Here is a 16,576-nt window from a genome sequence, read left to right as displayed (position 1 = left end):
CCAGTAGTAGTGCTGGTTGATGTGATACATATTAGGTGTGGTCTAATGGATAGTGAATTGGACTCTTGATCGGAAGGTCGTGAGTTCAAATCCCGCCTGAGACCACCCTATTTTGCCCTTGAGTAAGGCACTTAGCCCTCAATTACTCCAGGGGGAATGTCCCTGTAATTCGTAATTGTAAATCGCTTTGGATTAAAAGCGTCTGCTTAATGGCAAAAATTAAAAATTAAAAAATAAAATGTGTTCAATCCAGGAGACCATTCAGGTGTTGTAAATGAATGTAACAACATTGATTGATTGATTGATTGAAAACTTTATTAGAAGATTTGCAGAAGTAGGTACATGAAAGTACATATTACATACAAGGTCAACTAACAGGATAAAAACCCAAGAAAGCCACTGGCTTATTTCAATTGGGGTCCTTGATTCTCAATTCATCGTTACATGTAAGACAGACAAAAAAGCTAGTACTATCTACAAGATAATACAGACATCAGAAGATAATCTTTGTATGGGTCACGACTCACCAGTATATTGTGTCTCTGTGTACCTTCGCTAATGCTACTTGCCCGTGTCAGTTTAGAAAGCAATGCTCTCAGTTGATCTGTTCATGCCATGGTTTATTAATGCTGTCACTTAGGCTAGCGGGCTTAAGCGCTTTATGACTACTAAACGTGATGCATGCTCTGGAGACAGTCTTTGGCAGCAACCTGGCTCTGTGTCCTACAACAGTTCGTGACGTTAGAATTATAAGGTTCTATCTCCATTTTTGTCAAAATTGAGTTTTTTTTTTTACATAATCTGATCCATAGGTGTTTATTAATGCCTGTGTGGTGTTATTTTTAAGATGTTGACATTTTTGAGTTAGTAATTCATAAAATACAAAGGTTCCATCTCACAAAACATAATGGAATGTAACAACTTTGACGCTCAATATCTCTGAACTGCCCTAAACGGAGATAGAACCTTATAATTCTAAACGGAGATAGAACCTTCTCATTCTAAACGGAGATAGAACCTTATCATTCTAAACGGAGATAGAACCTTCTCATTCTAAACGGAGATAGAACCTTATCATTCTAAACGGAAAAAAATTTGGCCTCCTCAATTCTGGAAGTCACCAGCCTCCACTGATATACAGTATGATAAATATGTCGTATATAGTGAAGTATACAAAAATCCAGGCTGTGGGCTATGATACATATATGATAAATATGTCGTATATAGTGATAGTATACAAAAATCCAGGCTGTGGGCTATGATACACAGGGATGGGTTATGTACAGCTGATCTACACACAGCACAACTGTAACTGTGTGGTCAGTGAGACGGTGTAGAGTTTAGAGTCAAAAGTCTGACAGAAGTGCAGGGGGGGCAATATCTTTGTCCATGACGGTAGAACTCCGTAATCTCTCAAGGCTACAAGGAAGCAACTATTATTCCCCCACAGATGTTAACTGGTCATGATGGTGTACGTGTTTATTGGGTGTTACTGTAGAAGGCGAACAGTACAAAAGAACACGTCTGATCGTTTCCCTGACTTCCTTTACATCACGCAGGTGTACTGCTGCCATGGTAACCCTTGGCCCCTGACCTCTGCCTGTGACAAAACAACTTTGTTGAACAACCACAAAAATAGAATGAATTATATTCCGTTAATCAACTCTCTCTATGTACACCATCCTATGAGAATATATTGTATAATATTTGCCATTTAACAAACGCTTTTCATCCAGAGTCACTGACAGTCTAGTGAGTTCATACAGCCTATGAATCCACAATCCACGCTCCGGTACACAAGGCAGACTGTGTGTGTTACCGTATGTGTGTGTGAGACCATGTGTGTGTGTGTGTGTGTGTGTGTGTGTGTGTGTGTGTGTGTGTGTGTGTGTGTGCCTGTGTGTGTGTGGCTATGACAACCGTATATTTATATATTATATATATATTTATTTATAGTATATTTATATCATATTCATTTATACTGTATGTATATTTGTATTATATATATTATATTATATATCTTTTTATATGTATATGTATATTCATATATGCTCACAAGGCTACAGGGAAACAACCATTGTTTCCCAACAGTTGCTAACTAGTCATAAAGTGTTTATCAGGTATTCCCGTAGAAGGTGAACAAAGTACAAACCAGGTATGACTTATGATTTCCCTGGCGGGGCGTTCCTGCTTTATTGGGATAGAGACAGTAGAGATTGACAGGAAGGATGGATGAGAACCACAGTTAAAAGTCTATTTAAAATGGACACAATACAGTTCAGACAAAAGAAAACTGAACAAAGTTTTTATTACAATCTTTTCAAGTGGTCAAGTCAAAAATATTCTTCAATTCATTCAAATATCACAAAAGTCAAAAATTGTCAAACGTGAAATGCACGTTAAAAACATGAAACATTTAAAAAGTTAAAGTGCAAATGCACATTACATCCTTCAGGAACGTCTTCAACATTTCACAAATGTCCATTTTCATGTCCTTGTCATATCATCATAGGTTTTGTCAATGTATGAGAGAGAGAAGGAGGGTTCAGTAGCATCACCTTTGTATACCCTGGTAGTCACATTCAGTCAATAAAAAGTAAACAGTTGTATGTATGGAATAAAAACGAAACACCAACACAGTTCCATAGAGTCAATAAACAATAAACACCAACCTAGTTGCATGGATGAAATCAACGCTAAACACCTACAACACAGTTGTATCAGTTCCCTTATATGATCTACAACACAGGCTGGTTGGAGCAGAGGATCATTTGTTACATTAAAACGATGTTTAGGAACATCAGCATTTAACAAACTAGGCTATTTCCATTTCATTGTTACTGTCATTTCATTGTCTTTGATACTGTTGGGATGTGTTTTCATTGTGCAACTTGTAGACTTTCATGAAATACTTTATATGAAATAGCCTCAATCAAGCTGTGTCATTTAAACTGTTAACACTCAGTTAACTTGTTCACTCTCTCCCTCATTCTATGCCTGTAACTTGAACTGAACTAGAGACAAACTTGTCATTTAATTCTCATTTGTCACTTGTTATTTCAGTTCCATTTTCTTTTCGTCCCTTTTCTTCCCCGTTTTATTGCCATTTCATTTTCCTTACTCATTGTGACCAGACTCATGGTAAACTGCAGGCATTTCTTTAACACCAGGCATTTCAGAACTTTACCCAGCCTTGGCAAGTCAGCTTGGAGAAGCGTGAGGTTGCTGGCTCAGGCTGTGAGATGACAGCGTGAACATCTTTCCTGAAGTAGAAAATGACATCTGGAGTTTGTAGCCACATGAAGCCACTCTCTCTCCTACAACCAAACTCATTGTAGGTTAACAATCACAAACTTGCCACACAGATCTAGAACACTCTCTTGTTCCCTGGATGGCTCGGGTCAAGTCAAGTCAAGTCAGCTTTATTTGTATAGCACGTTTACATACAGCAGCAGCTGAACCAAAGTGCTTCACAGGTGTAGAACAGATAAAATGCAGGACATTAAATAAGATGCAACACAATACAATACAATACAAGATATGATACAGTTAAAAAAGAGAAGATAAAAGGACAAAAAACAATAAAACAATAAAACAATAAAAGCCAGGGACCGATGGCTAAGTGGGGGGGGGGAAGGTCAGGAAAAACAGGTGTGTTTTTAGGAGGGATTTAAAAACCTCCAGGGTCTGAGCGGCTCGTACGTAGAGGGGAAGGCTGTTCCAAAGTTTAGGTGCAGAGGCCGCAAAGGCTCTGTCTCCCCTGGTTTTCAGCCTGGCTCTGTCTCCCCTGGTTTTCAGCCTGGCTCTGTCTCCCCTGGTTTTCAGCCTGGCTCTGTCTCCCCTGGTTTTCAGCCTGGCTCTGTCTCCCCTGGTTTTCAGCCTGGTTCTGTCTCCCCTGGTTTTCAGCCTGGTTCTGTCTCCCCTGGTTTTCAGCCTGGTTCTGTCTCCCCTGGTTTTCAGCCTGGTTCTGTCTCCCCTGGTTTTCAGCCTGGCTCTGTCTCCCCTGGTTTTCAGCCTGGCTCTGTCTCCCCTGGTTTTCAGCCTGGCTCTGTCTCCCCTGGTTTTCAGCCTGGCTCTGTCTCCCCTGGTTTTCAGCCTGGCTCTGTCTCCCCTGGTTTTCAGCCTGGCTCTGTCTCCCCTGGTTTTCAGCCTGGCTCTGTCTCCCCTGGTTTTCAGCCTGGCTCTGTCTCCCCTGGTTTTCAGCCTGGCTCTGTCTCCCCTGGTTTTCAGCCTGGTTCTGGGCACCACCAGCAGCAGCTGATCTGCTGATCTGGAGGGGGGGTGGCGGTGGGGTGGCGGTGCAGGAGCTCAGAGAGGCTTGGGGGATTCTTAGTGTGGCACACAGTGTTTCTCAGGTCTACTGTTACCTGGCTTGTAAGAAGGGCATGGACTCATCTCTAAGCGCTTGCAGAAGCATGACACCTCCCTGTGAGTGATCTGTGCAGGCTGTGAAGACAGAACCTGGTGTACCTTAAAGGTGCTCTTCACAGCCTCCAAGCCGCCAGGAATCAGCTCGTCGCATTTTCCAAAGCTCTCTCTGCTGACCCAATAGTGAGTGATGCTTGAGCCTAATCTTTTGTTGAGCATCTCATACAGATCCTGTGGTGTCTGAAGCTCACCTCCTCTGTGAACGTAGAGATCCGCCTCTCTCTTTATTTCCCCTCCAATCCCATCTGGGGCCCCTTTTCCATGGGACTTTTCTGAGTAATTCCAGGTCACACTTGTGAATCCGGAGAGGAAAGGCACAGTACTGAGGAGGTCAAAGTTGTTTTTGTTCCGGTACTGTGTAACCAGCCCATCACTCAGAATGTGGAGAATTGTGATCTGTGGGAAGGTTTCCTGAAGCTCTCTCAAGATGGGGGGGGCGGCTGTGGCGCAGGAGGCAGAGTCGGCGTCTAATGATCACAAGGTCGGCAGATCAGCGGTTCGAGCCCCGACTGGCCACATGTCGAAGTGTCCTTGGGCAAGACACTGAACCTCAAATTGCTCCCAATGAGCGGGCCGGCGCCTTGCATGGTAGCTTGCCGCCATTGGTGTGTGAATGTGTGTGTGAACGGGTGAATGAGAGGCTATTGTAAAGCGCTTTGGAATAAGGCGCAATATAAGTCAGTACATTAAGATGGGTGGTAGCTGCGCCCACACTGCCCGTCCGTCGTGGCGGAGGCTGTCAGACAGTGTTGTTGTTACGTCCGTAGTGTGTGGTCCTGTGTGTGGTCCTGTGTGTTCTGTTTGTTTCTTGGGTTCTCTCCCAGGTGATTGTCCTTCCTCCTGCCTATTGCCATGGTGACGGCCTGATTGAACACAGGTGTGCCCAATCCTCAATCAAGGGTGGAGGTGGAGGAGAAAAGCCTGGGAGAGACACTCAGATGGTGCCAGTGGGCCAGACTACAACTCTGGAGTTTTTGTTACAGGCTGTGGTGTGGTATCGCAGGTCTGTAGGTTGTGTTTGTTAGCTCTTCTTTTTATAGAGTAGTTTTCAGTTTAATGTGTTTCTCGTGTGTTTACCATTTTACAATAAATCTTGTTTATTTTATATCTCCCATCTCCTCTGATTCTTGTCCCCCCGGTTATATTTAATTGTTACACCCTGTATCCCTAGACCATCTATGGGGTCGTCGTAACAACACACACCAGTGTCTACAATCTCAAGAGCACCAATGTGGGGGAGCGTGCTGTGTCTGTGTACAGAGCAGAAGGGGGAGTCTGTGCTGTGAAACACCAAATAAGGCTTTTCAGCAACAGCGTCAAGAGAATGCAAGCCAGGAAACGGTAATGTTCCACTGATCGCTTTACCAGTTAGCTGAGGAGTAGTTTGACTCCAATTCATGATATTCTAACTGGGCTGGTCGCTCAGATAACTGAAAGAGAATAGAGAGAGAATAACATGTTTAAATCATATAGATCTTATTCTCATATTGTGCCTGTGATCCTAAATATAATAGCACACTGTGACAACTTAGCTTATGTACAATTTGTAAATGTCGTTCTGTTGTAGCCTAGTAAATCTTCCATGATTTCGTTTTTTGTTTTGTTTGCCCTTTTATTGACTTTTCTATTTTTATTTTGTATTGACCTTTAATTTTCCTAAAAACCTATCTTGTAGCATGGTGGATGTGAAAAGGTGTAGGTGAAGTTGACCCGTTTTCTATATGCCCTTCTATATTGATACCCATCGCATATTTGTAATGGCTCTTTTGATTGCAGTTTAGTTGGCTCTAGGACCCATTTTTTACTCCTTTCAAAATCTGGGCGGAACCGATGTTCATGGTGCGTGTTTCCCCACGCGTCAGCATGTTGTCGTGCGTTCGTAAATACGCTCTGTAGATTTGGACTAGCACTCATGGAATGCCTCTTGTTTAATCAAATTACTTGGTCGCGCTATGACGTTGAACCCAGTGTGCGCTCCGGCGCTCCGAGCGATTTTCCGAACGCACCCTTGATCGTAAGCAGTCTGAAGAAGTAGCTAAAGAAGCTATACTTATCGTTTTTGTCTTCGCTGATAAATATGAAGAGAAAGACTACGGAGAAGAAGCGCCACGTAGTTGCATGGATGAACAAAGCAGAATGGGACCAGGTGCTGGAATATTTGTACTCAAAAGATTGTGCTTTACAAAAGTATGCTTTGCACAGAATATCTGCGTGGAAAGGCAGGTAAGAAACACATGTAAGCTACCCAGCCAGCACGCCCACGTGGGACCCATATGGGTTCAATGCGGGCTACTTGGGTACCAAGTGGGCATGGGCTGGAACTGGGCAAATTATGAGGGTCCCACATGGTCTGCATATGGGCTAACTGGGCATGGGATGGAAGTGGGCAAGCCCATGTGGTTCCCACGTGGTCTACATGTGGGCTAACTGTCATGGGTTGGAAGTGGGCAAGCCCATGTGGTTCCCACGTGGTCTACATGTGGGCTAACTGGCACGGGTTGGAAGTGGGCAAGCCCATGTGTGTCCCACGTGGGCTACATGTGGGCTCACTGGCATGGGTTGGAAGGGGGGGGGGTTAAGTTAAGACTTTGACAGGGGGCCATTTTCGAAGTTTTGAAAGTGAGTAGAGTTTTACACTCCTTTACTCCTTTGGGTAGGGCATTCCACATTTTTGTTTTATAGCATGAGAACGAGTTCATTCCCTTAATTGTTGAGTCAAATCTGGGTTGAACATGATCAACCCAGATAATAATAATTAATAATAATTTATTTTTCTGCCATGCAATCAACTTCACAGTCAATTGTTAGAATTCTTGTTCTTGCTCTAGGCAAGGGGTCAGCCATATTCGGCCTGGCCTGCTCTATTGTAATATTGAGCAACATTTTAAATTCTAAATGTGTGTCAATGTATGGCCAACGGATGGCGGATATGATTTTTTGCCCCTCAGGGCGCCGGAAGTAAATGGACAACTTCTTCTTTATTTAGGCAAAAGAAAACAATTATGATTGCTTTTTTTTCCACATAACCTTTGACACAATCTAAATATGTCTCAATAGAAGGGAGACAAAATTCAGCCCACCAATTGTATAAGTTAAATTGTAATAACATACTCCCATACAACTAAAATCTCTCTCCATTTTCAACATACATCAGTCAACTGTTTACCTTTGTTAAAATACCACTAAATTCATCCAAGTCTAATTTATTTATCATGTGTGTGGGCTTACAAAACGGTGTGTGTGTGGGTATAAAGTATCTAGCTATTGATATCAGATGCATAGTTTGCGTTCATAACTATGTTATCTTGCTAGCTAGACATTGAATATGATATGAATATTTGAAAAATGTGTATCTAACGTTTGGTGCTATGTTGTTTACGGTGCTACTCAGCATGACTGAACAGTGTTTGCCTGGTTCCTCAGCTGGGTGGCAATGAATAAGCTCTCTTTCTTTGTCGGCTAATCAGGTCATCGTTCAATTAATTGATTGATTGATAGATTTTTATTTTACAGACAGTACATCCCAGAGGATAGCACGTAAAAGTGTACTGAAACACATGTTTCCAACGTGGTCCTCGTTGGTAGACAAGATCAACAAAGACAAGAACATACAAAAACAATACACTAAGAAACATCCAAAGAGCATACAATACACAAGAACATACAAGATACAATCAGAATACAGTTTGTCATTCTTCACAAAAGTACTGCGTATCAGTGTGTGTATGTGGGTGATATGGGCGTGTGTAAGGCTAGGTGTATTGTATAGTTGTGAAATCAAAGCCTAATGCCTGTGAAAAACGTTCTCCCAGAGGTACCATGACCTGGCCAGTAAAACATTTTAGAGATGGCGCCAGCTTAACTGTCAGAGGGAGACTGTTCCATAACAATACCAGTGAATAATAACAAGATAATGAATGTTTCTAGGTTTGGCCACAACACCCCCGTGGCTGTGGAGTGCACAGCAGACCTGGTCCGGGGTCAGATACTAGACAGCTCCGGACAACTGGACCCAGATGATCTGGTTCTGTTGTATGGAACCGCGCTCGTTAGGTGAGAATTAACATTCATGACTCTTTTTTCCTCACTTATTGCATGTGTTTTCCAATAACACTTTGTTCAATGTGTCTAATTGCTTCTGAAAGCACAACGGTGTAATATGTGTTTTGCTTTCCCCCAACAATAGGTTTGTCAACTTAATCACAGAGAAACAACAGGGGAGAGTTGCACGGAATCTGAGAACGTTGGCCAACAAGGTCTGTAAAATCTATAACTTTCGGTTGATCCATTTGGTAATGTCATCACCATTTGTGTATATGTGTTACGGTACAAGTGGGAGTACGGTACATGTGGGAAAACTAGGGTTAGGGTTAGGTGCTACATCGACTTGGTACATGCTGGCATGTCTAACCCCAACCCCAACCCTAATCCTACCCCTAACCCTAACCCTAACCCTAACCGTAGCACCCTAGCACCTAACCCTAACCCTAGTTTTCCCACATGTACCGTAAGATATGTACTTCATAACATATTCCCTACTAATCAATTGGGTATCGGAAAAGGAATGTCGTTATTTTGTAACCGAGATCTGGATAACAGATAACGTGTGGCTTACTGGTATCAGGGTTTAGACAACCCCGCTATTGCACACTATATTGCACATTAAGTATATTATTATATTTTACAATAAGTAACAAATACTAATATCTCTCTTTTCCAGTTGAAGATCCCTGAGTGGATTGTGAACCTCAGGCATGAAATAACTCACCGCAAGCTGCCCACCTTGAAATGGTGTCGCAAGGGTATGAACCATCAGGCGTCTTTTATTATTTATTTAATTTTGTATGCATCATAAATTTAGATGCAACATCCATGTACGTGTTGAAATACAATCGATTTAATACATTGCATTTAATCAAGAATGATTGATTGATTCAATCATTTCTAAAATAGGAAACTATTCCTAAATTAGAAACAGCAATACCTTCTTATTTCTCTCCATATCAGTATCTTTATTACACTTAGTTGAAACAGTAGGGCAGGGGGTGTTTGCTGTAACAGTCATGGGATGCCATTACTAATTCTTATTGTGGCATTATTTTATGAAATGGTGTTACCCCTAATTGATGTTACCCCTGGTGATCATAACGTCTTTCCTATGATTATCTTTGCAGGTTGTAAGTTTGTGCTGGAGTGGCTTCAGCAGGAATACTGGTCCAGACAACTTGGCAGTGGATTGGCTGACAACTGGGACTCCCAATCAGAGAGGGAGGACGAGGAGGAGGAGCTGCAGCGGCAGGAGGATGAGCTCATTGCCAGACAAAAAGAAGTAGAATCTTACAGTGAGCTGGAAACATGTGATCGTCTCAGTCAGTTAATAACCAATCCAGAAGTTGAAGAAGGCTTGGTTGTGGAGGAACCACCACTTTGTATTTACTGAGATGCTTTGACTTCTTTTCAGAGAAAGCACGAGAACTTTTGATATATTTTGAAAGGGAACAGTATCAGGTATTTACCCCTCGTCTTTTCCACTTACCGTATTTTCCGGACTATAAGTTACACTTTTTTTCATAGTTTGGCTGGTCCTGCGACTTATAGTCAGGTGCGACTTATATATCAAAATATATAGAATATAACATGTTTTTAAATGTTAATTCATACTCATAAATTCATAAATATTATTATAAAAATGTGACTTATAGTCCAGTGCGACTTATATGTTTATTTCCTCTTCATGACACATTCTTTGGACTGATGCAACTTATACTCCGGATTGACTTATAGTCCGGAAAATACGGTACTGTATTTGCATGGTCAGCCTTTATTTTACAGCCCTGTTTCAGCAACAACTGGGCATGACAACTGGTCACATGGCACTTTGCCAGATTCAGAACTAACTTCTGTTGATGCTGATATGTGTCACCATATCGCTTTTCATTTTTTATTCACATAGGAAAGTGATGTCATGCGTTGATACAGTAGACAAACATGATTGAAGGTGAGTGGGTCATAGTGGTGTCCTTCTTGTTCTGTAGACGTTTGACGGGTTCCCGGAGGAGGACAAGGAGAAGAGCCTGTGGCCCTCTCCCTCAGCAGACCTGAGCTGGGTCCTCGCCCAGATCAAACACTTCACCTTAGAGTCCAGGTGGGTTATCAGATCAAAGAGGGTTTGAACCAGAGTCCCTCACGTTGAAGACCAGTTGGACATTGTTGTGGTCAAGGACGGTGGTGGAGTTGTTTACATTTCTTAGGCAGTGCTGAAGAGTCACCGGAGCTGAGATTCCAAATCACCTCATTTGAACTTTCTCCCTCCCAGTGAAGTACTGATGGACGTGTTGATGGAAGATGGATTTTTGGTTCCAACCGTTGAACAGCTGGAATCACTGGACATTGACCCTGCAGGTAACACTGGATGTCGGTCAATTTCTCTATGTTTAATCAAATACATTTATAACCTGATATTTCTAATGAGTTTCCTGCAACATTTTCCTTGGGAAAACCTATGAGCCCAAAATAAGCACAATATGTCAAATAGATGACATGGGACATAATCCAATCAAAGTTTATAGTACTGAAGCCAGCGATTGCATTGCGCAATCCATTACAACTCATGTTAAACGTCAGCCGAATAATCACTAGTTTCTCAAAAACCTTGCTAAAAAAAACAAGGTACAATTCAGATCTTGCTGTAGAATTTATAATGGTTTCTATACGTTTTCTGGCAGCTTAGTGTTCAGGGGTGCAAACTGGTGATGGCCCAAAAATGTGACACATTTTTATTTTTTGCCTGAAAACGAAGGTTTTTTTGCAGATCTACACGATTCACATGGATGGCCTATTTTGAGATAAAAACGGCTAATTTAGCAGAAAGGTGACAAGTTTGCACCCCTGGTGCTGTTAAGAAATATCCCTAAAACATCTATTGATTTGATCAAACTACTGATAAAACGTGGGAACCTGCCAGAACTACTGCACGGTCTGAACAGTGACTATCAGTTAACCAGAATGTCTGTGTTTTTTTCTGTAGAAGAAAATGCCATGCCTACCCCTCCCCGCCTCCCCAGAGTGTTTCTGCGTTTCTGGCTTCCCCTCTTGAAGATGCTCAACTCTCCGTTGTTCGTCCACCTCCTCCTGGAGAGGCTGTTTGTGGAGCTGCAGCAGTTCTCTGGAGAGAAGCAGAGATCCATCTATGTCGCCGCCTGGATCTCTGAAGTCATCTTGTGCAATGCCGTCGTCTCGTGCAACAGTAGGTTGTCCTCATCCACCATGGACCGTTGTGTTCACTTTGCCTAAGAGCTTCTTGTGAATATAAGGACAGTAAAATAATTCCCTTCTGTGACAGTCCTTAGCAGGAGGTTCTGCTAGATCACTTGTGTGCCGTCTTTCAAACAATGTGACAATGTGTACGGGAGAGTTTGTGGTGTGCCGTAATCATAATCCCCAAATAGTGCCAGAATTCCCTGATTTTGCATGTTTGATTTTGTGACGTTAGAATTATAAGGTTCTAGCTCAATTTGGCAATTTTTTTTTTTTTTTACATAATCTGATCCATTAGGTGTTTATTAATGCCTGTGTGGTGTTATTTTTAAAATGTTGACATTTTTGAGTTAGTAATTCATAAAATACAAAGGTTCCATCTCACAAAACATAATGGAATGTAAAAACTTTGACGCTCAATATCTCTGAACTACCCTAAACGGAGATAACCGTATCATTCTAAGCTCACGATTTGTTTCCACAGAAACCGAATACTATTATGATACAGATGGTCAGAGGAAAGTCAGAATTCCGGACAGGATTTTTGTGAATCGAATCCAGCTGAGGTGGCAGCAGCTCCTGACAGCCTGTCTGAATGCTCCCTGCATGGCCACACCACACCTGCTGGAACAGTGAGTAACACCATGTGTGTTACACAATATAACATCTTCTGCATTCATGACTTCAAATTGCTGTACAACTATGAATATGACTACGATTGAACAATAGCAAAGCCTTGTTGGGGGAAGCCGGTTCACTCCTTTGTCATCCTGGCGATGCCCTTTTGGGTGCTAATTTAAATGAAGGAGACCAGCAGTGTTTGTTTTAGACAGGTTTTAGGGTTAGCCTACGGGAGGACAGGACAAAAGCTCCACCCAAAAGGATACGGATGAGCAACTTTTCCTTTCGATGTTTCCATATTTCATCATTAAAAAGTGGTCGAGAGACACTTTATTTATTTATGTCCACTCTAGTCTTACACAGGCGTCGCTACGAAAACGGCACAAGAAAGTCGCGATGCCGGAAACACGAACCGAGCAACGGCAACTGTCGCTGACGCTAACCTAGAACTGTGGTGATTGGTCAGAAACGTGTCCTCACGTGGGACATGCTCCATTTTCCCTGTCTGTTGCCAAAGCAATAGTAAATTCTCTAGTATATAAATTCTCTGACGATAGTCATTTTGAATTGGAAGTTACAACAGTTCTTGAATATAATCTAATTTTCAGAAATTATCCCATGTAGAGATGTGTTAATGCTTGTATGCTTTGTTTACAAACGGTGCGTGCGTGCGTGCATGCGTGCGCATATGCGTGCGCATGCATAGGCCGGGAATGCCACCTATTTCACAAAATATACAAATATAGCAACTAGTCTTTCTATTTGAATGTTTCTGTATGTTTTAGGATTCTGGAGGACATGGAGCAGCCCTTGAATGCCGAGACCCAGCAGAAGCTGCTCCAGCTGTGCTCCATCTACACCCAGGAGGAGGCAGACGTGGGACGTCACTCTGAGCCGGAGGAGGCAGGCCAGCCCGTCTACACCCTGGAGAGCCTGCAGGAGAGGCTGCGTCTCTCCAGGCACTCTGTCCACAGCCTGCACCCCGGGGCCACGGCGGAGCCAGGGAAGACCCTGCTGGAGAGGCCAGAGGACGTCCAGGAGACCCTGGGAGCAGACGTGGTGGCCGAGAGGGCTGCGGAGGAGCTCAGGGGGTCTCCCTGGCAGGTTTGCACCGGTGAGGGAGAGCCACCCTATCCCTGGCCCTGAGTGGGACCAAATCATTCCATCATCATTCAGTTGAATGACTAAGCTTAAAGGGACACTTCACAATAGGTGTTAGTCTCATTCTTTGTCTCCAGCACCATACCATTCTACATATGTTCAAAAGTTAGTTTTTAGAAAATGAAAAGGAAAGAAAACACAATTTCCTTTGGACCACATGTAGCCTCTTGAATGGTGCTGGTGATGATGAATATGAGCTTTACCAATTGTGACGTGGGGGCGCTTAGTGGCATAGCACACTAATGAGCATACCAGATAAACGCAGGGATAAACGCAGGGTTCCTGGTTCCAATCTCTACTGTCTCTATCCAAATAAAGCAGAAATACCCAAAAAATATACTTTTTTTTTTTTTAAGCGATGTCGATGTCCCTTTTAATTTCAACCACTGTTCTGTTTTTTTCTTCCTCACCTCTTCAGACAAGATCCAGTGGAAGAACTATGCTCTTGGTAGAGTCCCTGGCCAGTCGGAGGAGGCGTCCTGCCTGATGTTAGACAACTACTCTGCCATGTTTGACCAGCAGGTGGAGATGGAGAATGCCACCCAACACAATGTGCATGCGGGGTAAGAAACAGTTCTATCTAGTTTAATGTAATAAAAAGAAACTAAATGAATAAACAAACTGTCTCCTGTTGGGGGTTAAGTACTTTTGACTAATATTGAACATCACAATGTAAAACTAAAACCATTTTAACTGATGTTTTTTTGTCTTTCTTTCTGTCTCTAGAGTCTCAGTGCCACACAGAGCAAGTACTGATGGTCTTCTCTGGACACACAGTGATATCAACAAATTGAAAGCTGGGCTACAACTGTTTTAAAACGAATTAATTGGTTAGCTTAGCATCATCACCATGATCCCTCAGAAGAGGCTGGTGTATGAGTTATGTGTGTTGCGGAATAATTGTTAGACGAAGGGTTGGGCGGTATCGTTTCGTTAAAACGCCCCCAAATTAAACCGCGGTTTACGGTTTAACCACGGTTTATGGTATCATGACTGTATCATTCTTATTTTCACGACAAAACGACAAAAATGGGATACGTGTTCCAGTTGTATTCTCTGAACAACATCAGAAACACAATAGCAAACGTTAACAACACGAACGACATCTATAAAGCTCCAAATAGAAAGCTTGAGTGCAAATACAGCGGGTAAAAAAAGATTCTGAAGTTATGTTCCTTTTTGACCCTTTATTGAACCAGCCACGTCCTGTTAAGAGACTTGTGCGTTGAAGGGCACCTATCAGCTCCATTAGATTGCATTTTGATGATATACTGAAATATGGAGGGTACGCTCAACACGGGAATAGAGTGGACATGGGGCAGAAGTTGGGGGGGGGGGGGTTGTACTGGGTTGTACTGTTTTTTGTTAGTTTTAGTTTTTTTTATCAAGTTGTTTGGGTTACAACACAGTCATAAATGTATGATGCAACAAGCTTTATAATGCACTGTAACTTTACGTGTGTGGCTACTTTCAGTATGCATACACATATGTAATGTATATATATATGTATATACAGAAAGGACACCATGCTTACAGTTGCACACAGGGTATCTGTGCACTTTCATGTAGCGCGTAAATGTCCCTGTAAATAAACCATTGTGCCCAGTAAGAAATAGTACATACCAGCGGGCTACTCCCAGTGACACACAGTGTCACCAACATTATGGCATTGTATTTTTTTTACTTTTTTTTTTGTATGATACTGTACATTTCATAAATATATTTTACAACCTGCCAATACAAAGAGCAGGTTTGGGGAAAATAGGAGATTTGAAAGGTTTGTGAGGGAGCCCGTCCCCCCCAAATGTTCACAACATGAGAATACTGTCCAATAAAAGCCATCACATAATATGGTTTTGAGATTGTATTTCTAGTTTTGAAATAAAGGGTCATGTTTTTTGGGGTAAAAGTACTTTGGGTAACCGTAAACTTTAGGTCAATAAAGGTATTTTGTTTTGAGTAAATTTGTATTTCATGTGACTAAGTGTAATATTCACGGAAGGAAAGAACTCGTGTTCAAAGTAAAAAAAAAAAAAACAGTTCAACAGCTTCATTAGAATGGCATATTAGCCTCTCCTATTCCTGGTGCTGATGAGGCGTTAGCATTTTTAGCCTTTGTTACTGATTCAATAATTCCCCTCAAATAGGGGGACTTGGACATACATAACATGCTTTTATTTCAAAATGGTAAATTAGATGAAAATAGAATGCGTATAGTCAAACTGAACATCTGTAGATAATGAAGGAATGTTCACGTCAGGTTAGACTGAAACCCAATATCTAAAGTCGTGTATCACCTGAAATAAGAAGACAAAATAAACAGCATGAACATAATTTTGCTTTATTGGAGAAAATGAACACATTTTGTCATTGAGACTTACATTTTGTTTGAGTCAACAGACCCAAAGAGTTCATAGTTTATGTTTTTTGTCTTTTGGTTATTGTTTTGTCACTTAAAACAATTGAAAAGCAATGCGTTGCATTCAACATAGATTATAACAGACTACTGCAGCTCGTTACCACACATGATCTAAGGACTCACTCTTATGACCCTTACACGTTGCAAAACCACAACACAAGACACTTCAACTTAACTGTTATGGCATGATACCTGCACTAATTCACAAATCTGATTTTGTAAGCGCATTTATCATAGCAAACATCGAGAATATTGTTTGTGAAATTGTCATCTGTAATAAATCTCATAGTGCCTGAGAATTGCTATTGTGGGTGTGTAAGAGAATTGGCCATTTCATGTGAGCTGGTATAACAATAACATTGATTTAAGGGTTCATCTATGCATTGAATATCTCAGTAGTCCTTGAACCATCTACAGTTGTAGATTCAAACAATAAAACCACAACTCAACATTATATTGAATGAGTAACCCTCTTATTTTGTGATTTAAATATAATGTTGAGTTGTGGTTTACTAATTTGTTACTCTCACCAATGGCACTTGATCTAGCCTTAAGTATTATTATTTTTAACTGGGTGAGAATATTTGTTTAATTTCCATTATTGTTCAATTGAGAACGATGTTATACAATTTGTTGATGTGAGCCTTTGTGATTAGTTCAATTTCCCAGATGTGTTTCTGATGACAGTTC

The 16,576-nt window shown here is 41.7% G+C and overlaps 1 protein-coding gene across 1 annotated transcript; it reads left to right on the top strand.

The window, feature by feature from the left end:
* Nucleotides 1-6,505: 6,505 nt before the first annotated feature.
* LOC308163708 (ribosomal biogenesis protein LAS1L-like) lies at nucleotides 6,506-14,284 on the top strand (the record flags this gene model as incomplete). The annotated part of the gene is made up of 13 exons (XM_080537896.1): nucleotides 6,506-6,651; nucleotides 8,356-8,481; nucleotides 8,615-8,684; nucleotides 9,149-9,230; nucleotides 9,603-9,770; nucleotides 9,890-9,936; nucleotides 10,464-10,573; nucleotides 10,745-10,830; nucleotides 11,456-11,674; nucleotides 12,170-12,317; nucleotides 13,092-13,420; nucleotides 13,886-14,030; nucleotides 14,194-14,284. 13 exons carry the CDS (start codon nucleotides 6,506-6,508, stop codon nucleotides 14,282-14,284), a joined length of 1,767 nt encoding a protein of 588 aa, XP_080394022.1.
* Between the last annotated feature and the right edge of the window lie 2,292 nt (nucleotides 14,285-16,576).

Source organism: Nansenia antarctica, assembly GCF_963989245.1.
Source record: "Nansenia antarctica genome assembly, chromosome: 8".
NCBI lineage: Eukaryota > Metazoa > Chordata > Actinopteri > Argentiniformes > Microstomatidae > Nansenia > Nansenia antarctica.
The sequence above is the reverse complement of the archived record's forward strand: the minus strand, read 5'-3'. Positions and strand labels throughout refer to the sequence as shown.